General features: G+C 50.2%; 1 protein-coding gene across 3 annotated transcripts in view; it reads right to left on the bottom strand.

Annotated features, from left to right (window-relative positions):
- Positions 1 to 6,217, bottom strand: part of PHF2 (PHD finger protein 2) — a 91,357-nt gene extending 85,140 nt beyond the window's left edge. Inside the window, exon 1 of one of the 3 annotated variants that reach the window (XM_055579090.1) lies at positions 5,734 to 6,217. In XM_055579090.1, coding sequence (XP_055435065.1) covers positions 5,734 to 5,831 — 98 coding nt within the window. In that variant the 5' untranslated portion in view covers positions 5,832 to 6,217. Of the gene's footprint in view, positions 1 to 4,763; positions 5,138 to 5,733 lie in introns of those variants that run through there. The other 2 variants (XM_055579088.1, XM_055579089.1) reach the window with 2 other exon arrangements.
- Between the last annotated feature and the right edge of the window lie 8,838 nt (positions 6,218 to 15,055).

The following is a 15,055-nucleotide window of genomic DNA, read 5'->3' as shown; positions in this document are numbered from 1 at the left end:
AAAATCTCATGGACAGAGGAGCCTAGTGGGCTGCAGTCCATGGGGTCGCAAAGAGTTGGGCACAACTGAGTGACTAAAACTTATAAAACAGTTAATTTCATGGTATGTGAATTTCACCCTAATTTTTAAAAAAGGATGAAAGGCTTGTTTCTCCATTTGCCTGGACAAACACCACAACGACCTTCAGTTCTTATGCTTAGAGGCAAAGCCAGTCACTGGCTGGAATTCTAACTACGTTTGTCTACAGATGACCCAACACTTTGGGGGGAAGTGAAGAGACCCTGAACCCTAAACCACAGGGCCAAGACCCATTCCAAAGAGCGCTGTTAGCCTCACCACCAAGCCAAAAAGCTGAGAACTGAGACAGACAGGAGTAGGGAATGGAGCCGGAGTGAGACATGGAGGCAAGGTGCAGAGATGGAGACATGGCTCTAAGTGGGAGGCCAGGGGGCTGCTGGGTACACCTGAGACACCAAGGGTGCTGCAGAGAGCCCAGCTTCCCTACCTGCCACAGGATGTGGCCTTTCTGCTGTGAAGATATCTCTGTCCACACTGCATTTTCAAACCCATGGACAGGTATGGAGTTTTCAGCACACTTGAGCCAGAATATGCCAAATGCCACTTCTGCCCCCACCCCTGGCAGAGATGCGTACACCAGCAGTGGGTGAGGAGACAAGGGCCCTCTCTCTCTGCTAGAAGTGGGAGGCCAAGGTGGCCCGCCTGGCCCACCACCATCCAATAAAAAAGGATGATTGGGAACTAATCCTGACACCACAAAGGCCAGACAGAGTGTGAGCCCTGCAGTGCTACTAGTCACATCAGTCACTTAACAGCTTTGCTTTACCCACACCGGAATCTTAGCAGTTGGATTCTTCTAGCATACTTTGTTGTGGAACATTATTTTCTGGCCAACACTCCCTCCTAACAGCAAAACTTCTCATTATTTTGGAAAAAGGCCCTGCACGTGGCCAGGGGCCATGATCACAGAGGTGAGGGGACGGACCCACAGATGGTACTGAGCGTGGCAGGGTCCGCTTCAAGTATCCCAAACTTTGCCCGAACTCAGGCCATCTGCAGCCGCACCTAAGCCCAAGAGGCCCCAAACAAATGCAGGCTGCAGTGCAGAGGCTCACATCAAGTATGCTTCCAGGCCAATATTTTCAACAAAAGCAAACATTCTGGTGATTACCATGAGCTCCAAGTGGCTTCCTTTGAGTTTCATCTCATTTGGAAAGGATCGATGGACAGGGGATATCTGTTCTGCCCTCTATAATTTGGCAGGACATTCCCCCAACCTCCTCTGGAACTTCTTAAGCTCATTCAGTGAGAATTCTTCATTTTAAAATGACAAATCATTATTCCTAACCACGTCAAACATGCCACAACTCGGTCGCCATGTGAATGGCACTTCCCACTATATTAAGGGATCTCACATTAGAAGATTTGTCAGCTCTGCTCTCCCAGATTGCGGCACTGAGGCCTGAGCCCTGGCAAGCCCTTCTTTCTTTCCAAGTGCACACAGTTCGCTGGCCAACAGAGCCAGCCACCATCCCACTCGTGGTACTGAGCAGCCATGAGGGCCAAGGACCCAGGAAGAGGATCTGCCCTAAAAAGCTTAAGGCTGGGTGGGGTGAAAGAAATGGCAAAAGCCCACAAAGGCCAACCAGTCCTGGGGAGGATGGGCACAGAGATAGGGCCCTGGCAAGGAAGGCACGTGGAGTCCAGATGGCAGGACAAACGCAGGAATCAGAGGGGATCTATACCAGGCAAGTCTTGCCAGCCCACCTTAGAGTACCTGTAGAATTCAACCCCTTCTCCCCACCCCAGTCCTCACCCCAGGTCCTGCCTGTCCCCTCTCATCTGGGCAGGGACTCCTGTCCCCGTCCTCTTCCCCAGCTACGTGCACAGCATCCAGAGGATCCCTGTCAAGTCCTCAGTCCCCTCCTACCACTGCTCTGCTCAGTGCCCCAGAGTGGTTCCTGTCTTCAGCCACACCTGCAGGCTGTCCCTGATGCACCTCCCTGCCCCACACAGTGCTTCCTTCAGCTCTGAAACACTCCCCAGGCTGGGATGGAACTCCCAGCCCACAAGTTTGACTCCCACAGAAGAAAACCTGTAAGAGGCAAGGGGATCTGCCTTCTTACCCCAGGAAACCACAAAGCTAGCACTGCACCCCACACAGAACACGCACCCCATGGTACTTGCTGAGGAATAAATGGAACTTCCGCCTCTAAAGGACTGGCACAGCACCTCAGCTTTCAAACTCTTTAAAATCAACTTTACTGATTATGCTTCCAAAAACCCTTCAAGCTCAATGCAACAGGAATTTAACAAGGGTCAGGAAGCTTCAGGATCTCTGATATTTCAACAGAATCATTTCTGTTTTCCACAGAGACTCTTCACATCAAGATGATGAAAAGGTGAGATGTCCAGGTCACTCCCTAGAGCTACTTACTGGTCTAGAGTCAGACGACTTGCCAAAGGTAGACACACAGGGTCTGGCAGGAGGCACAAGCATGAGAAGCCCCCCATCTCTTGGCCCCCGTTTCTGGCTCTGTGGCACCCCAGTTGAGGAGGAAGGTTCCCAACGCCTGAGCAGTGCCATATCTGCTCAGACAGGTAAGACAGCTCTGAGGACACCCAGCCACAAAATCCATCCCTTCCTAGTCAATCAATTTCCAGGTGACACTGCAGTGGGTGCAAGGAAGGCAGATTGGGTTGACAAGCTATCCTAGCCCCCGGAGTGACCAGTCATGGTCAAGACAGAGTGGAACACAAGCTCCTGCCTTCCTGGCTGCCCAAGTACCAGCTCGGTCCAGCAGAAAGACTGCCGCAGAGAATGCCAGAAGGGGTAGTCAGGGTTCTCCAGGCTTCCTGCCAGGGTGGACACATCCTGGGAGCAGGTTCTTCCCCTATGGAAGGAGACTGCCCCAACCATTATCTCAGCCGGCACTGCTGCTGGAGTCCTACCAGCAAAGAGCTGGCCACTGGGAGGGAAAGTAACTTCAGAGACCCCCTTCCAATCCATCCAAAGAGGGGTTCATTGTAGGGATGTGAAGGGTCACAGGTGGAACAAGAGGGAGCCTGTTACTTTCAGTTATGTTTATTTTTACAAGTACTGTCTACAGCAAGTTATACTAATGTTCTATTTCAGGGAATGATACGAAGTTTCCTTGGAACAGAAAGATTCAGGAGAGTAAGGAGACACCAGAGTGAAATGCAATGTGGGGTCCTGGAACTAAATAAATCTGCCCAAGGCCTGAAGTTTGGTTAGCAGTGCGGCCCCAGTGCTTCTGCCTGTTTCTATGTTTGCAACATAATTTGATAAGATGTTAACTTCAGGGGAGGCAGGGTGTGGGGTACAGGGAAACTGTACCTTTTTTTGTAACTCTTCAAATTCTCTCAACACAAAAAGTTACAAAGTATTCAAACTTTTAGAAAGTGAGTTGAGATGGTTGAATATGAAGTGAACAACAGTACAGATGGTACATGAATCTGAAAAGAGTAGAGGGTCATCCAACCAGGAATATCTGGAGATTTGGAAACATTGTGGATCATGTCATACACCTTTCTGTCACAGTGGAGAAGGGTCATGACAGGAGAGGTGGGAGGTTTGCCCAGGGGTGTGAGGGCCGCATATAGCCTTGTCCAGCCTCGCCAACAATGGTCCCAAACTCTGACCCTGTGTTCTCCCAACACAGCACCTCCCCTGAGCCACTCAGGGGACTAAGCACTACAGGAGGTGCTCTGGCCCCTCAGGGTTCACTCACTTCTGTAAAGGACCCTTGATTACACACAGAGAAGATGTGCCCCATGGCACGAGGGAAGCACAGCCCCTTTCAGACCGTAGGGTGACCCCACATAGGTGGAAACTAATCTGTGCTGGTCAAATGATCTGTGTGTATATCAGATTAAATCAAAGACTTCAAATGAGAAATAAGAAATAAAGAGAGAAGACTTCCCCAAAACATCCCCTTTGAGGTGTCAGGGCGCATCTTTCTCCCTGTCTCTACCTAAGCCAATCCAGTAAATGCCACCATCCCAGCCCTCAGCCCCTTTCCCCTGCTCGCTCTCATTCCCAGGTCTCTCCCTACCCCCTCTGCTCCTCCCACTCACTACGCCCCTTCTCAAAGTCCAGCTCAGAACTGGCTTTGCCTGCCCAACTCAAAGGAGGGAAGCCAGGCAAGGGTCCTCCCAGGCCCTCACAGTCCTCCAGCCCGGGCACCTTGGGCAGGCTTGCAGGCCCTGGGTAGGGGTAGGGGAGGAGGGAGAGGTCTCACCACTTTAAGGGCACTCCCGGCCAGCTTCTCAGCATCTCTGGACCTGAGGAGCCATGAACGATCATATGGCAGCTCTCACCCTTGATCCAGCCATGAACTCTGAGAGGATGCCAACTGGTGGGTGTGCATAGCAGCACTGTTCTGGGCAGACCCCAATGCCCATACTCCAGCCTCCACTGCTCTGCAGGGTCTCCACAGTCCTGGGAAGGCAGCCCAGGAGCCCCACGATCTCAGTGGGAGTTCTATCCCATGGAGTCTCAGCCCTCCTCACTGGTGTCCCTGGCACAGGCACTGAGCTAGGACTCAGGCTTGGCACTGACCAACCTAAGCAAGCCCTGTCACATCTGGCTGCCTAGCCCCACACATGCAAACTGTCAGAAGTAGATAGCACAACCTACCTTTAAGGGCCACTCGCCCATCCACAGTTAAAACCGGGGTGGGGGGTGAGGGGCTCATCTCTCTGGAAGTTGAGGGACCACTTACCAGCACATACACAGTCTCTTGCCCCCAGCCCTGCTCCTGCTGGGTCTAAGACTGGAGCTAGGAGGGCACACTACCCTGGCCAGCCTCTGGCGGTTCCGCTGAGGCCCAAACACAGAAGAACCTGTTGGAGCAGTTTGGGCACCAGGATCACCTCCTCTTCCTCCTCCGCCACTTACTTCTGGGTGGGAAGGGGCCTCTGGCTTTTGAAAACTCGGCACAGGGCCAGGTCATGGTCACGGGCAAAGGCCAAGCTTCACCTCCCCCCACCCCATCTTCCTCTGAGAGCAGAAGGTCAAGTCAAAACCAAGGTGGGCCTGTGTCTGGAACACAGAGCAAGGGAACGGGGAAACGTGACGGCCAAAGAGGAGGCGGCAAAGCCACAACACCCACACAGACCCACCATTCTGTCACCCACACGCCTGCCGGGGATGTGCAGGCCGGCCGGGTCCAGGAACCCCGCTGGGGCCGGGCAGGGGTCCCTGCCTCCCGGACAAGGTGCCGGAGCTCCGGGCTGCGGCGGAGGGTGGGCGCGCCGCCGCCACCTGGCCGGGCCCCACGTCCGTCCCAGCCCCGCCGGCGTCCGAGCCCGCCACTCGCGCGTCTCCCGGGCCCGCGCGGGGAAAGTTCCTGCAACTTCGCGGGGGAGGCGCCGGGCCTGGGCCTCGGGAGCCCGGCCTCCGCGGGCCCGCTGTCAGGCGGTCCGGCCTGCTCGGCGCCCCAACTTCCCGGCCCGGCCCCCGCCCGCCGCCCCCCGCGGACCCGCTTTGTGCGCGGCGGCGGTGAGGGGCGCCCGACCGGCCCCGGCCCCCGGCCCCCGCCCCGGGCACAAAAGGGCGCGCGGCCGGCGGGAGGCGGCGGGCGGGGGCCTGCAGGGCGCTCACCGGACCGGGCCGGGGCCGGGGGCCGGGGGCCGGGGGCCCGGGGGCCGGGGATCGGGGCCAGGGCCGGGGCCGGGCGGCTGCGCGCTCACCTGCCGTGGAACCAGTCCTTGCAGGCGTCGCACTCGATCATGAAGCGGGTAACGTCGTAGGGGAGCCGGCAGACGCAGTACACGGGCACCGTCGCCATGTTCGCGCGCCGCCCGCCCGCCCCTCGGCCCGCGCTGCGCTCCCGGGTCGGGCCGGGCGGGCCGGGCCGGGCGGGGGCCGGGGCCGGGGCCGGGGCCGGAGCCGGGGCCGGGGACGGGGCCGGGGGCGCACGACAGCCCGCGCGCACCCGGCCGGCGCGTCCACACAAAGCGGGGCGCGCGGTGCAGGGCCGCGCCGGGAGCCGCCCGCCGGCCCGCGGGGCGCAGGGCGCGAGTGTGCGCGGGGAGCGGGCCGCGCGCGGGACACAAAAGGGAATGGACGCGCGGGGGCGGCGGGCGGGGAGCCGCGGCCCCACCGAAGGGACCCCCGGCCGCCGAGCGGCCTCTACGTCAGCGCCCCGGGTGGCGCCGCCTCCGCCCGCCAGCCAGGGCCGCCGCTCCCGCCGCGGGAAGGCGGGCCGGGGACCGCGGGGAAGGCGGGCCGGGGTACCCCTCTGCCGGGGGAGAAAGTGGTCCAGGGGAACCGTGCTGGGGGAGAAGAGGGACCAGAAGACCCTGCCGGGAGAAGGTGGGTCGGGGGACCTGCAGGGAGAGAGAGTGGGCTGGGAAGACCCTGCCAAGGGAGAAAGTGGGCTAGGAGACCCCTGAAGGGGAGAAGGTGAGCTGGAAGACAGTCACCTGGAAGAAGGTGGGTCAGGGGATTCCCCGAGTAGAAGGTGGCCCGAGGATGCAAGGGGAAGGCAGGTCTGGGAGACCCCTGGGTGTGGGGTGAGACCCTGGAGGAGGAGAAGGAAGACGTCCTTCCTGGTTAAGAAGGCAGAGGAGCAACTACTTGACTCTTAAGTTTCTTCTGATAAGCAGCAGAGCAGGGGGGCAGCTTGGGGGCTGTTCCTCCTGTCCCCTCCTCCCTCCTACCTTCCCAACTGAGTTTCTGGCTGGAATACAACTTCCCTTTCTCCCTTATTCCTGGCTGGGGACTGCCCTCCCTCCTTCACAAGATCTGTGGACTTCCCTTGATGCTGAGCCCTCAAGAGGAGGACATAGTTCAAAGGATCCAGAAGCATGCCGGCACAGGTCAGCTCTATGAAGAGGAAGAGGTTACCTGGAATTTGAGCTGCCCAGGAGCCCTGGTGGGAGCTCCCAGGCCTGGGAGACCTAACGCACAGGAAGGACATTAGGCCCCAGGCCTCCTGTCTGTGTCCCAAACTGCTGAGTTCTGCTGGTGGCAACAAGGATATAGGAGGAGAGGGCTGCCATGTTGCTCTGGGCTAGTGGTCATTCCATCTCACCTATGACGGTCAGGGTCTTTGTGGGGTGGAGGGTGAGGGGTTCAGGCCCTGGCTCTGAGGAATCTTTTCCCAAGGCATTCTATAGCAGGCTGTCCCCGGCCTGCTACCCAGCTGCTGTATACTTTGGGCATCTGAGATCATTTCAGGATGCTAGAGCAGAGCTGGCTCCTAATTCAAAGTAAGGAACCTGTCTGTGCTCCCTCACTCTCTTGGCCTTCCCCATCCTCCCTGTATGGTGCTAGGAGATGCTGGCTGCCACAAGCACAGAATTCCAGATTTGGGGCAGGAAACCTGGTCCAGCTCACTTCACAGAAGCATCCCTGACAGGTACCCTACCAAGGCCTACAGCTCCTAAGGGTCACTTGCTCCACTTGTAGGCAGCTCAGTTGAAGCCCTCTCTTCTGTTGAGTCAAAATCTGCCTTCACATTGTTGCCCAGCTTCCCTCTACAGGTGACCCCTCAACTGCAGCCTGAGCAATGCCCAAAGCTGGGCCTTAGCTGGGAGGGACTAGGTGAGAGTGGGGAAAAGAAGCTGGAGAAAGGGGAAGTAAGGAGAAAGGAATTATCTCCCCCCCCCCCCCCCCACACACACACACACACTCTTACACATTGGTGAGCTGCCCAGGACCTGGACTACCTTCTTATCTGAATTCCAGCTGTTATCCTCCCTTCCAGAGTCCTTCCTTCTGATCCTTCTGATGACAGCCTGGATGGCCCTGGAAAGGGAGTAACTATTAAGCATTGTCCACAATTAACACCCTGATGTGAATTGGTGCAAGTAAACAGTGCTCAGCCAGTAGATCAAAGTCTGCAAGGAAGCCCAAAGAGCCTGGCCTGGGCACTGCTGAGTTACCTTCTCCCATGGCAGTACTGAATGGGCTTCCCTGGTGGTTCAAGTGGTAAAGAATCTGCCTGCAATGCAGGAGACCTAGATTTAATTCCTGGGTCAGGAAGATGCCCTGGAGAAGGGAATGGCTACTCACGCCAGTATTCTTGCCTGGAAAATCCCATTGGACAGAGGAGCCTGGTGGGCTACAGTCCGTGGGGTCACAAAGAGTCAGACACGACTGAAGGATGAACAGTTTCACTATTTTTCCCTTTTCATGGCAGTACTGAAGCACTTAAACCAGCAATATCCCCATTCCCCCCACTTGTCATCTATTAGAGCCAGAAACTTCTGGAGACCAACTTGACTGTGGTCCAGGGGAAGCCAACCTGGATAATAATGGTAATAGGTACCCAGCATTTATCAAATGCTTACCAGGTACAGTACACTGTGTTTAATTCTTCAGACATGGACCAGAACTCACCCAGCTGCTCGTAAAGCACTTAGCATATCCCCTGGGTAGTGATTATTACAAACTCAGCACTCACATTGACACCTTAGGTGTGACTGCTGCCACTTTAGAGATAGGTATATAAACAGGTGTTGTAGAGAGGGTACAGGGCTTCCCTGGTGGCTCAGATGGTAAAGAATCTGCCTGCAATGCAGGAGACAGGGGTTTGATCCTTGGATTGGGAAGATCCCCTGGAGGAGAAAATGGCAACCCACTCCCATATGCTTGCCTGGAAAATCCCACGGACAGAGGAGCCTGGCGGGTTACAGTCCAGGGGTCGCAAAGAGTCAGACACGACTGAGCGACTAATAGACATGGTATAGTATGGATGCCATTTTCTGAAAGTGAAAACTGAGGCTCAGAGCAGTTGAATGGAGAAAGTCAGCTGACTAGTGAGAGGAAGGAGCAAGCCAGGAGCCCAGAATTCTCCAGGGCCTGAGCCTGCACTGCCACCCCTTGGTTGCCTCCCAGGGCACCCCGAGCACATGCAGTAGGCGTGGGAGCCCGTCCTCCACCCCAGTCATTCACCGCAGACCTCTGGGATGGCTCTGGCCACCCCACCCTACCATCTCCACCCCCTGCCCTCCAGCACTCCCCTGTCTACATCCATGACCTCTTGTATCTGGAAGTGTTTATTGAGATACTTTCCTATTACTCAAAGCACTTCCAAGGCTGCCTGCCAATTACAGACTAAAATGTCTCAATATGGGTCCCAGACTCTTCTTCTCTTTGGAAGAGACTTTCTCCCTATGACTTCTCTCTTATCCTCTGTCAGAAAGCCTGACTTATCTTTGTGTCCTCCCTCTCAGTCATTTATTTCAAAATACATTTATGTCAACATATATTGAACACCTGCTGTGTGCTGAGCAGTGTTGTAGCCATAGAGCACTTAGCCCCAAGTGTTGTGAAGCTCATATGGCAGTAAAGGGAGACAGCAACACATATAGTGGGCTGGGTACCATAGTGCCCTATGGAAACTGGCACAGTGTCAGGGCTGGGCAGAGGCGAAGAGCTTCTGAGGTGACTTGAAAGCAGAGGCCTAGAAGTGGTGAGTTGGGGAAGGAAAACAAAGGGAACTTACATGGAAGGACCTAGGAAAAAATGGGGGGTGACCTTGGTATTTTTCCACCCTAAGATCAGTGGCCCTCCATGTGGTCTGCCCCTTGCCTCAACACCCATTCCCCCAAGTTTGCCCCATTCCTCACGGCACATCACCCATGAGTCTGTGCAAGCGTCCAAGACTTCACCACTCACCCCTGCCATACTGTAGGGGCGAGGGGGTGGGCTGCCAAACTACATGGCCCACACACTGCCCCTCCACCCTGGCGCTCTGGTGAAGCACGACTGCAGTGCTGCATGCTCTGCAGAAAGCATCTGAGGACAAGACATGGTTTTTTCACCTTATTACCCAGTGGAAAAGCAGCATCTTCCAGTATGTGTTTATTCATTCACCTACTACTCAACAAAGTGTACTGCATGCAGATGCAGGATTTTCCATTGTGGTAATGTACATAACATAAAATTTATCATTTTAACCATTTTTCAGTGGACAGCTCTGTTGCATTAAGTATACTTACAATATTGTGCAGCCATCAACCTTATCCATCTCTACAACTATTCTCATCTTTCCAAAGTGAAATTCTGACCCTAACTCCCCAATACCCCTTACCTCCAGCCCCTGGTAACTACCATTCTACTTTCTGTCTTTATGAATTTGATTACTCTAGGGACTTCATATGTGGCATCATTATTTGTCCTTTTGTGATGCTTATTTCACTGAGCAGAATGTCCTCAAAGTTTATCCATGGCATAGCATGTGTCAGAATTTCCTTCCTTTTTAAGACTTTAAGATACTTCATTGTATGGATATGCCACATTTGGTTTATTTGCTCACTGTCGTTAGACACGGGTTGTCCCCGCTGTTTGGCTAAGAGCACGGGTATACAAATATCTGTTCAAGTCCCTGCTTTCACTTCTGTTGTGTGTATACCCAGAAGTGAAATTGCTGAATCATGTGGTGATTCTATTTTTAACTTTTTAAGGAACCACCATACTGTTTTTCACAGCAGCTACAGCATTTTAAATTTCCACCAACAGTGTACAAGTGTTCTAATTTCTCCACATCTTTATCAGCATATTGTTCCTAATTTGGGTTTTGTTTGTTTGTTTGTTTCTATTTTTTATAGCCATCCTAATGTGTGGGAAGTGGTGTCTCATTGTGGGTTTTTTTTTTAAGTACATTTTTTTCTATTTTGATTGATTTCTCAATGTATAGTCCAATATAATACCAATTTTTAATGGCAAAAATGTAGTTCCACTGAAACTCCATGATCACTGGGATCTTGATTTGCATTTCCCTAATGATTAGTGATGTTGAGCATCTTTTTATGTGCTTAGTGGCCATCTATATATATTCTTTGGAAAAATGTCTATTCTAATCCCTTCCTCATTTTTGATTTGAGTTGGTTGCTTTTGGCTAAGTTGCAGAAGATTTTTTAATATATTCTGGATATTAATTGCCTATCAGATATATGATTTGCAATTATCTTCTCCCATCCTGTGCACTTTAAGTTTTTAATTTTGATGAAGCCCAATTCATCTATTTTTTGTTTTGTTGCCTATGCATTTGATGTCATGTCCAAGAAATCTTTGCTAAATTCAATATCATGAAGCTTTCCTCCATATGTTTTCATCTAAGAGTGTTGTAGTTTTACATGGATGGACCTTGAAAGAATTATCCTTAGTAAAATAAGTCAGAGAAAGACAAACACTGTATGTTATTACTCACATATGCAATCTAAAAAATAAACTAAGAATATAAAAAAGAAAAAAAGTGTTGTAGTTCTTAAGTATAGGACTTTGGTCCATTTTCAATTAATTTTTGTATAGGATGTGTGAAGTAAGGGTTCATCTTAATTCTTTCATGTGTGAATATCCAGTTTTCCCAGCACCATTTGTTGAAAAGACTGTCCTTTCCCCACTGAATGTTCATCACACCCTTGTCAAAAATCATTTGACCATATGGACCAGGGTTTATTTCTGGGTTCTCTATTGTATTTCATTGGTTTGTGTATCTTTATGCCGGTACCACATTGTTTTGATTACTATGGCTCTGTATTAAGCTTTGATATTTGGTAGGATGAGACCTCCAACTTGACTTTTCTTTTTCAAGCTTGTTTTATCTTTCCTGAGCCCCATGCAATTCCATATTAACTTGAGGATTGTGTGTTAGTCACTCAGCTGTGTCCAACTCTTTGTGATCCCATTGACTGTAGCCTGCCTGGTTCCTCTGTCCATGGGATTCTCTAGGCAAGAATACTGGAGTGGATTGCCATTTTTCTTCTCCAGGGGACCTTCCCAAACCAGGGATTGAAGCCAGGTCTCCTACACTGCAGGCAGATTCTTTACCATCTGAGCCATGAGGATTGGCCTCTCCTTTCTGCACAAGGGCTATTGTAATTTTGAAAAGGGTTGCATTGCATCTGTAGAACACTTTGGGTATTATTGACATCTTAACAACAGTAAGTCTTCTGATCCATGAACATGGGATGTCTTTTTAAATTGCTTTCAGCAATGTTTTATCATTTTCAGTGTATAAGTGTTTTGTCTCCTTGGCTAAGTTTATTCCTGGGTATTTTATTTGTTGGATGCTATTGTAAATGGAGTTGTGTTTCCAATTTCCTTTTTGGATTGTGCTTTCTTAGTATATGGAAACAAACTAATTTTTGGTATTGATTCAGTATGTTCTGGAGAAGGCAACGGCACCCCACTCCAGTACTCTTGCCTGGAGAATCCCATGGACGGAGGAGCCTGGTAGGCTGCAGTCCATGAGGTCTGGGAGTCGGACACGACTGAGCAACTTCACTTTCACTTTTATGCATTGGAGAAGGAAATGGCAACCCACTCCAGTGTTCTTGCCTGGAGAATCCCAGGGACGGCGGAGCCTGGTGGGCTGCAGTCTATGGGGTCGCACAGAGTCGGACACGACTGAAGTGACATAGCAGCAGTATGTTCTATGTTTGCTGAGTTTGTTTTTTAGTTCTGTTATTTGTAGAATCCTCAGAGTTCTTAAATATTGATGATTTTACATGATATAAGATCATATTATCTATGAACAGAAATAATTTTACATCTTCCTTTCTAATTTGAATGCTTTTTATTTCTTTTTCTTTCTTTCTTTTTGCCCAGTTGCTCTGGCTAAAACTTCCAATAGCACATTGAATAGAACTGATGAAAGTGGACATCTTTCTCTTGTTGCTGATCTCAGGGGAAAAGTTTTTTAATTTTTTAGTCTTTCACCATTTGTAGGTGAAAGTATGAGTATGATGTTTGGTTTGGGCTTTTCATATATGGATGGCCTTTACTATATTGAATAAGTTTCTTTCTATTCTTAGTCTGTAGATTTTTGTTTGTTTGTTTATTTTTGTTTTGTTTTGTTTTGTTTTGTGTCAAATGCTTTTTCCTGGCATCAATTGAGATCATCGTATGGTTGTTTTTCTCCCCTTCATTCTGTTAATGTGGTCTGTATTACACTGATTTTTTACAATTGAGTTTAAGGATATTGAACCATCCTTACATCCTGGGAATAAATCCCATTTGGTTAGGGTGTATGATCCTTTTAATATGCTGTTGAGTTTGGTTTTCTAGTAGTTTGTTGAGGATTCTCCATCCTCAACATATGTTTATAAAGAATATTGTTTTGTAATCTTCTTGCAGAATCTTTGGCTTTTGTCAGGGTAATCCTGACTTCATAGAAAGGATTAGGAAATATTCCCTCCTCTTCAGTTTTTGGGAAGACTTTAAGAAGGATTGGTGTTAATTTTCCTTAAATGTATGATAGAATTCAGTGAAGCTAAATTATGAGTTTTTCTTTAGTTCTATTCAGATGTTCTATTTCTTCATGATTCAATTTGGGTAGGCTGTGTGTTCCTAGGAATTTGTTAATTTAATCTAGATTATCCAATGTGTTGGCAAACAACTAGTGCATATGTTATAGTAATGGACAAGGCATACACCATCCCTACCTCCAAGGAGCTCATATGCCAGAGCAAGAAACAGACAACTAATAGATGTCATGGGGGAGATGTCAGAAAGGAGACACTAATTCAAGGTTGGGTGTGTGCTTTCGTTAGTGGATGAGTTCATGTGATCAATGCAAAGAAAGTTCTAAGAGCAGGCTCTTCTTGGACTACCTAGACCTTGGTGATCTAAACGAAAAGCAGTTGAAATGAACAGTAAGCCATGGGAACTTTGGAAGCCTTCTGGGTTTTTCTGATAGGTATGAAAGTGTGCCTTTTCATACTGTTCATGGTGTTCTCAGATGTGTAGATGACACCACCCTTATGGCAGAAAGTGAAGAAGAACTAAAGAGCCTCTTGATGAAAGTGAAAGAGGAGAGTGAAAAAGTTGGCTTAAAGCTCAACATTCAGAAAACTAAGATCCTGGCATCTGGCCCCATCACTTCATGGCAAATAGATGGGGAAACAGTGGAAACAGTGACAGACTTTATTTTGGGGGGCTCCAAAATCACTGCAGATGGTGACTGCAGCCATGAAATTAAAAGACGCTTACTCCTTGGAATGAAAGTTGTGACCAACCTAGACAGCATATTAAAAGCAGAGGCATTACTTTGTCAACAAAGGTCTGTCTAGTCAAGGCTATGGTTTTTCAAGTAGTCACATATGGATGTGAGAGTGAGATTGTAAAGAAAGCTGAGGGCCGAAGAATTGATGCTTTTGAACTGTGGTGTTGGAGAAGACTCTTGAGAGTCCCTTGGACAGCAAGGAGATCCAACCAGTCCATCCCAAAGGAGATCAGTCCTGAGTGTTCATTGGAAGGACTGATATTGAAGCTGAAACTCCAATACTTTGGCCACCTGATGCAAAGAGCTGACTCATTTAAAAGACCCTGATGCTGGGGAAGATTGAAGGCGGGAGGAGAAGGGGATGACAGAGGATGAGATGGTTGGATGGCATCACTGACTCAATGGACATGAGTTTGGGTAAACTCCCGGAGTTGGTGATGGACAGGGAAGCCTGGCATACTGCAGTCCCTGGGGTCACAAAGAGTTGGACACAACTGAGCAACCGAACTGAACTAATGAAAGAGTGGCCTTCTTTTTGTCCATCTCTAGGATGGTCCAGTGATGTTTGAAAGTCGTGAGTTTGTAGATCAAGGTCCCTCAGCTGGGTGACCATATAATTTACTATCCAAAAATGTGCTGGTAATAAAGCACCAGAACAGGCGCAAACAAGGCTATTCTCGTCAAACTGGGACCAAGGTGGCCCTCCTATAGCCCACACTTGGGTTAGTCAGGTCTGCAGGAATGGACATGCAAAAATGCCAAGAGGTGGTGTGAACAGTCTGGCTAGGTCTACCATGGGTGCCAGTGCCTGCCACACACAGTAGGCTAAGGCCAGCCAGGATACCCACCCTGAAGCAGCTCAAGCTCATCTGGGTAATTCCCACCTGGCTTCCACATCATTCTTCAGAGGACTCCCTGATACCCTCCTCCATCATAGTTAAGTTCCTACTTTCCTCTGCATGTTCCTTCATAGAGTGTATTATCATTGCTATTGCATTTTCACATGGGTTTAATTTTTCATTGCATTTCCACGTGACTGTCCACTCAGAGGAAGT

The sequence above is a fragment of the Bubalus kerabau genome, chromosome 4, assembly GCF_029407905.1.
Source record: "Bubalus kerabau isolate K-KA32 ecotype Philippines breed swamp buffalo chromosome 4, PCC_UOA_SB_1v2, whole genome shotgun sequence".
Classification (NCBI taxonomy): Eukaryota; Metazoa; Chordata; class Mammalia; order Artiodactyla; family Bovidae; genus Bubalus; species Bubalus kerabau.
The sequence above is the reverse complement of the archived record's forward strand: the minus strand, read 5'-3'. Positions and strand labels throughout refer to the sequence as shown.